Below are 9,716 nucleotides of genomic sequence, written 5' to 3'. Positions count from 1 at the left end.
CATGATAAGAGCCCCACTTTTGTGAGAAAATCCAGTCCTCAAGAGGATATAATTGTGCGTCTATTAGAGTTGTTCATATATTCAAACAAAAAAGGAGCATGAGTGATTTTATGGTCATTTTTTGGATTTTATTGAGAAAAATTAGTAAAGATTTAGAAAGACTCCAGAGCAGCAGAGTAGTAAAATAATATATAGTACATATGGAAAGAACAAGATTAAAGATAGAAAAGACAAAAGAGGATGAAAAGCACTAAGAAAGAAAATATTAAAAAAAAATCATGATTCCACTTTGCTTGGCTCATAGGCTTGACTATTCTCCAGTAGCTGGGCTGTGTCCTTTTCTCATTGTCTGAGACCAATTGTATTGAGAGACAAGCCTCATAGGGAGACAGATCTCAGTTGCAACAGTGCCTTTGAGAAGGGGCATTAATTAAGTGCAAATAACTCAAAGGATCATATATGTTCATGGATGCCTCAATTCTATTCAGGCCAGAAAAGAGCAGGAGTGAATAATAGCAGTCAGACCTCAGAGCTGGCAATAATCTCAGGGTCCATCTTATTTAAGCTTCTTATTTTGTGAAATGAGGGAAATGAGGTAAATTACAATCACGTTGCCCTCTCATGTTCCTCTTCCCTCTGAGGATTGGTTTTTCTCTGAGTCTGTGCAAGTGACATGCATGAGGTCTTATGTTAAGTCACTGGCAGAGTGAGGTTTAGGACCTCATCTTCTTAAGTCTCAGGCCAATGCTCTATTGCTAAACCCCTGTGAAATCTTACCAATTGGTGGAGAGTTTTCCCACCTAGCAGCAGCATTGCTTCTTACAGCAGCACTGCTGGCAGCAGCATTTCTGTTGGCAGCAGCCCTTGCAACAGCCACAGCCCTTGCCACAGCCACAGCCACAGCCACAGCCACAGCCACCACAGCAGCAGGTGCGGCGGCAGCAGACCACTGTAGGGCTGCAGCAGCCCCCACAGCAGCCACAGCAGCAGGGGCAGCAGCCAGAGCAGCAGCCTACACGGCGGCAGGTACAGGTGGTACAGCAACAGTTGCCACAGCTGCCGCAGCCACCACAGCCGCAGCCCCCGCAGCCGCCACAGCCGCCACAGCCGCCACAGCCACCACAGCCACAGCCACCACAGCTGTTACAGGTGGTACAGCTTCCTCTACAGCCACAACAACCCATAGTGTCAGAACAGAGGATTCAAATGATGCGAGGAGGGAAAGGACTCAGGAGAGATGAGTGAAGTTTGATGCTCTCCTTCTACAGGACAGCCCTTATATACACTGCTCAAGAGCTGGTCTAGGACCCATGATGTTTTTTGTTGTTTATCCCAGTTCTGATAATCACATGAGCTCTACTTTCTTATTTACATCCTCTTTGAGCCGCCTCTGCCTCATTAAATTATTTGTTTTAGTATTGTCTGAATTTCAGGAGGCCTCCTTAAAAGTTTAAGTTGCTCTTTGAGACTGCTCAGTTTTTAATTTATCCAATTGTACTATTGTTTAGTACTAGATAATTCTATCTTTTCTGCAAAATTACCAGGCCAAATTCACTGATCTGTAATTTGCAGATTTTATCCTCCTTTTTTTCTCCTCCTCTTCCTTCCTCTCTGTCTCTCTTTCCTCCTCTGTATAATAAGTAAATTTACAAGGAGCCAGTATGAAGTGGCAGCTAAGTGTTGCTGTGGATAAAGTGCCAGGTTTGGAATCAGGAAGACTCATATTCCTGATTTCAAATATGGCCGCAGAACCTCAGCAAGTTAATTAACCTTTTTTGCCTTTGTTTCTTCATCTGTAAAATGATCTGGAGAAGGAAATGGCAAATTAGTCCAGCATCTTTGCTAAGAAAATCCCAATGGCATCATGAAGAATTGGACATGACTGAAAGAACTTAACAACAATAAAAGTATAAAGTAGCAATATCAGGAAGAAAGATTGCAAAGAGGAACGCAGGAGTTATATACAAACCATTCCAGAGATCAAAAAGAGCCAAATTTGCCAATTGTATATTTAACAAATTACAATGTTGTGATATGCTGAATTAGGGGAAGCTCTGTAGTCAGGAATTTTTGCTCCTGTGATAAATAAATCCCAGATAAGTTTTAGATATTTGCATCAAATCTAGTAGAAGTTCTACTGATAACTGTGGGATGACATGGATATATTAACCTTAAAGTTTTACTGAAACTTTGAGATGATTTGGATATATTAATGGATTAATTCCCAAGGTGGCAAGGAGAAAGATTAGCCTCTTTCTCCCCAAAATCTTATAAAATGAGACCTCAAACTCCCCAAATCTGCTTCCATCTCCATTGTGTCCACTCTACCAAGTGCTTCCAAATCTACTCCATCATTTCATGAGTGAGTCCCTGTGCTTTTTTCCCTCCTAATTCTTTTTCCCCTGCTGCCTCCCTTCTTTATCCCATCCTCTATCCCAATGGCATTTGACTCTATATCTCCTTTTACTATATCTCTATAATTTCTGGATTTTCATGCCTACATCCTTTGGGCCTTATTAAAATGCAATTGCTGCCTCATTTCTCCTTGTCATAGTAGTCTTTCACAGTGAGTATCAAAGAACTGGGTGTGCCTGCTCTACTTCATAATTTCATAAATTAATTATCAATTCATCTAGGAAGGATCAAAATAGTCTGAATTTTTTTTTTAAATAGGCTCATTAAGAAAAAGGAAAGATGGAACAGAACATTATGCTCACACAAGGATACCTTAGAATTCCAGATCTTGAATAGTGATGAGGAGTTTTGGATGATGGTGAGGGTTAAACTATGAATATTTGGAGAAAGGGTGGGGCTAGCTGAAGTAGAGTCAAGAATAGAAAAAACAGGGATTGGGACAATCAAGGAGCCAAGAGACAAAGTAGCCAAGGAGTCAAAGGCATCCTAGTGAAGAAGAGAACGTGAGACAAAGAAAATATGTCATCAAAATGAGATAAGCAACAAGAAGGAAGTATCTTGTGACATACTCAGTCACCCCCACCTACTAGAGTATATAAGGGCTGCCCTGTGGAAGGAGAGTATCAAACTTCACTCACCTCCCCTTTCCTGAGTCCTCTCTCTCATCTTATTTGAACCCTCTATACTGACACTATGGGTTGTTGTGGCTGTAGAGGAAGCTGTACCACCTGCAACAGCTGTGGTGGCTGCGGCTGTGGTGGCTGTGGCGGCTGTGGCGGCTGCGGAGGCTGTGGCTGTGGAGGCTGCGGTGGCTGTGGCAATTGTTGCTGTACCACCTGTAGCTGCCGCCGTGTAGGCTGCTGCTCTGGCTGCTGCCCCTGCTGCTGTGGCTGCTGTGGGGGCTGCTGCAGCCCTACAGTGGTCTGCTGCCGCCGCACCTGCTGCTGTGGTGGCTGTGGTGGCTGTGGCTGTGGCTGTGGCAAGGGCTGTGGCTGTTGCAAAGGCTGCTGCCAACAGAAATGCTGCTGCCAACAGTGCTGCTGTAAGAAGCAATGTTGCTGCTAGGTGGGAGTGATTGGCTCTGAGCTTCCAGGAAGGACCTGGTGGGGACACATGTGAAGCATGAAGGTAAGACTTTTCTTCATCTCAGCCTATTTGTTTCTCTCTTCCTTGTATGCCATCTCCTAGGCTCACTGCAGTTGAGTGAGTACCTTCCTAATTGTTGGATGATTTTGATTTTTGTGAAAAGCAGCATGATGTAGTGAATAAAGCACAGGACTTGGAAATGGGGGAAACCTAGATTCAAATCCTAGCCTTGGACACTTATTAGCTATGCTGACTCTAGGCAAATTAATCTTACAGAGGCCCAATTTTCTCACCTGCAAAGTTGGGAAGGTGGCTGGATCTGATGGCTATCAAAAGCTCTTCCAGTTTTAAACCTATATTTCTATGACTGTGCTATCTCAGACTCTAATCTCTTCTCCTAGGTATAATTCTATCACCATTATGTCATTTTACAAATCCTCCAAAAGATTATCATGTATCAAGTCATAAATATACAAATTCTCTCATCTTTTTATCTTCTTCAATTTCCCATGAGATATTATCTTTTCAATTTGTTACCTACATTTTTTCTTTTTAGATTATATAAATATGTTACTGTTCTCTTCTGCTATATTTTTCTACTAATTCTTTTGCTACTTTCAATAAAATATACCGAACAAACACACAACAGTCTCCTTTTCCTTATTTAATTGTTTCTTTCTCACATAAAAGAATTATTTTCTCCCTCCCACCCCCCTCACTTAATATGAATCAGCAAACTCTGTTTAGCCTGATACTTTCTTTTAAGTCAAACTCATTTCTTTTTAAAAAAGATCTTTATGAACATTTTAATCACCCTTTCTCCCAATATATCCTTCTTCCTCCTCCTCTTCCTCCCCCAATCCATTCTATAACAAAAAAGAAATAGTAAGAAAAATGCATTTCAACAAAAATCAAACAATACAATGGAACCTGACACAGACTCACATTTTCAAGATGATTTTACTCTATATGAGTTGTTACTATGAAATCATGATAAATCACTTGTCTCCTGCTTTAAGCATTTCCTACTGAAACCTTGTTTCATCTCTCATTTCTAGATTCTCTCCAGGCAATAGGAATATTGTATTACTTAGTGGGAGAAAATGCTGAAGTATTATCTCAACTCAATGAAAACAGTAATAATTAACTCACATTTACATAGTCACAAGTCAAGTCAACAAGCCATTCATTAAGTATTTTCTATGTGCTGGGCCTTTTACTAAGCACTAGAAATACAAATAGAAACAAAAAGAAAGATGGTTTCTGCCTTTAATGAAATTACAATCAAATTGGTGAAGATAAAACATAAAAGGATGCTTAGAAATGATTGCAGGAGTTCTGAGAGAAGGTACCAGAGGGATCGTAGCAGAGAAAGAAGTCAGCTATGAGAGCAGCTTCGAGAGAAATGAAGCAATGAACATGGCTACTTTTCTGGTCATTTTCCTTAAATTAAAAACTCTTCGAGGAACTGACCAGTCAGAGAAAAGGACTATAGGGGCTGACTGACCTTGGGTGGAAGAAGACTAATGCATCATGATGAAGAAAGAAGTTTACAGAGCTAGAAATGGAGCCCGGAGAAGAATCCATGATTTTTTCATAAAAAGCTTGTGGCAAAGTTCATATAAATATTATAATCCCATTTTACAGATTAAAGAAACTACCAGTAATTCATCTAGATGATTACTTTCCCATAGTTATTATCATGTAGCCAGTACTCTATCTGTAACTTAAGTCCAAGCAGCATTATTTAATGCTAGTGATTTTAATTTCTTTTCTCATTACTTCAAAAAATAGCAAGACATGCAGTGGCTAGAGCCCTAGCCTTGGAATCTGGAGGACCTTGTTATGCCCTGAATTGTCACATGCTGAATTGTTATGCTCTCCCCTTTTTTTTCCTTTGCTATTAGGACTGGGAGAACCGAGTCAGGAAAAATCTTGAAGCTCTGGCCACTTTATATTCCAGTGCATCATAAAATCCAGGTGCATTAACTCAGTCCTTGCTAGGATAATTCCCCCTCCATTTGAGTATTGCCCCTCATCTTGCTGTCTCCTGCCCTTGACTTTCTTATCTTGACCCTTATCCTGTCAGGACTAAGTTACGATCCTTTTCTGAAATTATGGCTTGTCCACTCACCCAGTGTCCTCACCCCCTCACTTCCCTTACCTGCTTTTGTTTCCCCTATAAGATTGTATACTCAGGTTTTTCTGTTTGCAAACTCTAGTTAGCTATAAAAGTTCCCTGCCTCAGAGCCATATGATTTTTGAACATGAGTCCCATCAGGCCAGCTAGCCTAAAAAAAAAAAAAAAAAAAAACCTCTCCACCTTATAAAGATTAAAAACCAATCTCTGTCTTGTCTCAGTTTCTCTGGCATTACAACCTGAGTTCAAATGTGACCTCACATACTAGCTGTATAACCCTGAATAAGTCAGTTAATCCTGATTGTCTCAAAAAAAAAAAAAAAGAGTATTGCTCAAGACTTAACCTGATGAATAAAAAGCACTTTGGAGATATATGCATCTTTGTTCTCTGCCTTTTTTCCCTTCTTCTGATCCCACATGGAATTACTTGGCTGTTTTTGATTGAATCACAGAATTGTAGAACTGAGTAGAACTGAGAGATAATTTGCATTTTGTAAGAAACAGATCAATTATTTTTCAATGAAAATTCTATATTCCCAGTCAGCTCTTTATATTCCCCCCTGTCCTGTCTCCTACCTCAATGGATTATACCAAGGGATGGGATGGGATCACTTCAAGGGCAGCAATCATTGTTCTGATATTCTCTGAGGTAACTCAGATTTTGGAGGAGAAAAGACCAAAGCTGGCTGGTTTCATACATTTGCTGTTACCTAAGGTAGTTCTGGATTTGTCATGGACCAGTTAACTAAGCTGGAAGGAGTACTTCCTATACTGAGGCCCAAGTCACAGATTTGATGCTGACAGTCACATATCTCCATCTCTTCATGTCATATTTTGCCAGCCAGTGTACTCATCCTAGGGGATTGAGGAAAGATATTGGAGATATGTCAGAATTGCTGACAGAGCAACTCAAAGTGCATAATTAGTTGGTGGAATTGAGGCATAATCATAGATCTGAAGTTAAAAAAGATCTTTAAGAATATAGTTTCAAAGACAAATTATCAGGGAATCTGAGAGACCATTGAGTGTTAAGGGACAGGTCAATTCTCCGAGAGCCTCCAAAGCTGTGGATCACAACATCTGAAGGAGTTGTAAGGCAACCTTTGCTGATACAGGGGTCGCAGACTAGGAATGAGATAAATTGGAGGCAGAGAGGAGAGAGGTCGGACAACACAATGGCTTCTCCGTCAGTATGGTCAGAGAACAGCAACTGCCTCTCAGTCTTCTTGTATCATCCTCTCACAAGAGGAGATCCATTCTGGGTTAGACCTCCAGCAGCCACTGTCAAGTGGCTCCCATGTATTCCAATAGCTCTCCCATGTATTCCAACAATTGAGTTCAACACCTTTATTTTAGAGATATGGAAACAGTCTCAGCAATAAAGTGACTTATCCAGGGTCACACTGTCTGTAAGTGTTTACATTTTAAGGCAGAATTTAAACTCAAGAATTCCAAGTTCATTGTTTCCATTTTCCAAGTGAGAAAATTGGGCCCCGAAAAGCTTAAATAACTAAATCGATATCACATAAGTAGAAAATGTCAGATCTGGTATTAAAACACAGCTCCTCAGGAGATCATTATATACTTCAACAACAATACTATATGATGATCAATTCTAATGGACCTGGCCATCCTCAGCAATGAGATGAACCACATCAGTTCCATTGGAACAGTAATGAACTGAATCATCTACACCCAGCGAAAGAATTCTGGGAGATGACTAAAACCATTATATTGAATTCCCAATCCCTATATTTTTGCCTGCCTGCATTTTTTTTTATTCCCTTCACAGGCTAATTGTACAATATTTCAGAATCTGATTCTTTTTGTACAGCAAAATAATGGTTTGGACATGTAAACTTATTTTGTATTTCATTTATACTTTAATATATTTAACATGTACTGGTCATCCTGCCATCAGGGGGAGGGGGTGGGGGGAAGGAGGGGAAAAATTGGAACAAAAGTTTTGGTAATTGTCAATGCTGTAAAATTACCCATGCATATAACTTGTAAATAAAAAGCTATAATTAAAAAACAAAACAAAACAAAACAAAACAACAACAACAATAACAACAACAAAAAAAAACACAGGTCCCTTTATTCCAAATCCAATGCCTTTTCAACCAAATCTTGTTATCTTCTCAAGGAAAATCTACTTAGGGTAGAACAATAGTGTATTAAGTTGAAGAGAAAGGGGGAAATGTATTGCTTTAATAAGTAAGTCTATAGATTCAGTTCTGGGTGATATTCTTCAAAAACCATAAGCACATGGTTTTCACTGGGTTCTAGGTCTTCCAAGGCATCTTGTTAGCTGTTTCAAACAAAGGGTGGTAATAGAAAGTATGCCAAATGTATTTATACCATCATGGGTTGGCCCAGTACCAACCATGAGCCAAGGTTGTGCTCTGGGGGCATGAAAACAATGTGGAGAAATTTCCAAGCATTAATCCAAATCACTGAGACTGAAGGCTGGGCACCTTAATAGTTGGAGGCTCTTAGCCACAGATGAATTATTGATGAAGAGATGTCAAGGTGGGCAAAATAAAGCAAATGCTTTTTGTAGTGTTTGGACTCTCACCAGCTCTCATCAAAGCTCTCATCAGCAGCTGTGAGTTGTAAAGGAGAATAAGCTCATCGGATTCTCAGAGAAGATAATGCTCCAATGACCAGCTACAGGAAGCAGGAAGCTAATATTAATCTAGATAAACTGATCAGAAAGTTCGGGAAGAATGATGTTCAGCAATGCATAGTAGAGGAAAGAGGAGAGGAGGAAGATGAAAAATAGATTGTAAGTTTGATAATGAACAGCAAAGTATGAAAATAATCTTAATTCCAGGGATGATATAACTCAATGTATCTATGGATATTTATTAAGTGTCTCTTGTATGCAGAGTGCTGTCCTAGGTGCTAAGGAAGATACATTTGGATAACACACAGTCTGTCTCTGCCCTCAAGGATTTAAAATTTTAATAAAAGGTGAAGGAGGCCATAACACGATTAAAATAAACAATATTGTGTGATGAGTGTGTTAGAGCATCAGAGAACAAATTATGGGATGTGAAGTACAAGATCAGTAACAACAGGAGAATCAAGGGAGACTTTCTAAGGGGATGGGTAGGAGGGAGGATTTGTGAGTTGAGCTTTAAAGAGTGGGAGGGGGTTCAGTGGGTAAAGATGGGGATGGAGAAAAATCCCATGGCTGGGGAGCAAACTGAACAAAAGCATGGAGGAAGAGAATACAGTAAACTGTCTGATTTAGTTAAGGAACAGACTGAGTACAAGAAAGTAATAGGAAATAAGTTTTGGAGGGACTTGAATGCCAGGAAAAAGAATTGGAACTTTTCTCAGTAGGCAATGGGAAGTCAAGGAAGATTTTAGAGAAGAGGAGTGATCTGGACATATTTTTGCATAAAGAATCTTATTCAAGCTCCAGAGGAAAGGATAATTGTTAGAGGAGAAAGTAGAAATAGGAAGACCAGACAGGATACTATATTAGAAATAGAAAAGTTAAGCAGAGGAGAGAGGATGAGTGTAAGCAACATTATGAAGGCAGAAATAGAAATAGTCAGGATACTATATTAAAAATGGAAAAGTTAAGCTGAGAAAAGAGAATGGAGGCATGATGGAAAAAAGAACCTTAGGTTGGAAGTTAGTTGTTGAGATGAAGAAGCCACAGATGGAATTAGTGAATTTAAGAGAAAGAACAAGTTTAGAGAAAGCATAGTGAGTTCAGGCTTAGACATTCTGAACGTGAAGATTTGCTGGGACATCTGTTTTGCAAACAAGTTGGAAATGCAGGTTTTAAGCTGACCTTGCTCCTAAATTCCTCCTACTTCCTCCACCTGTGTGTGTGGCCATGGGACTATGCTAGGCTGTGCTGGCAAGGAGTGGGAGTTGCAGAAGGCAGTGAGATAAAAAAGGATGCTATATTTAAATCTAGGAGACAGAACCAATTCTGTTTTAGAAGTTGGAGAATACAGGGCAGCTTGTTTGCAATAAAGTGGAGGGAAGGTGACTAAAAACCACAATGCAATGCACAAGTACTGAGTGAATTGGGCTGAAGTGGAATTAGGTA

General features: G+C 39.8%; 2 protein-coding genes across 2 annotated transcripts; one reads left to right on the top strand and one right to left on the bottom strand.

The window, feature by feature from the left end:
* On the bottom strand, positions 1-1,184 carry LOC127557002 (small cysteine and glycine repeat-containing protein 5-like). The gene has a single exon (XM_051990497.1). It carries the CDS (start codon positions 1,182-1,184, stop codon positions 801-803), a length of 384 nt encoding a protein of 127 aa, XP_051846457.1. The 3' UTR covers positions 1-800.
* A 1,924-nt stretch (positions 1,185-3,108) lies between these two features.
* LOC127557000 (small cysteine and glycine repeat-containing protein 5-like) lies at positions 3,109-5,749 on the top strand. Its single transcript, XM_051990496.1, has one exon. The coding sequence runs from the start codon at positions 3,109-3,111 to the stop codon at positions 3,478-3,480; it is 372 nt and encodes a 123-aa protein (XP_051846456.1). The 3' UTR covers positions 3,481-5,749.
* The last annotated feature ends 3,967 nt before the right edge of the window (positions 5,750-9,716 follow it).

Source organism: Antechinus flavipes, chromosome 3 (assembly GCF_016432865.1).
Source record: "Antechinus flavipes isolate AdamAnt ecotype Samford, QLD, Australia chromosome 3, AdamAnt_v2, whole genome shotgun sequence".
Taxonomy (NCBI): domain Eukaryota; kingdom Metazoa; phylum Chordata; class Mammalia; order Dasyuromorphia; family Dasyuridae; genus Antechinus; species Antechinus flavipes.
Note: the sequence above shows the minus strand (reverse complement) of the source record. Positions and strands in the feature narration are given on the sequence as shown.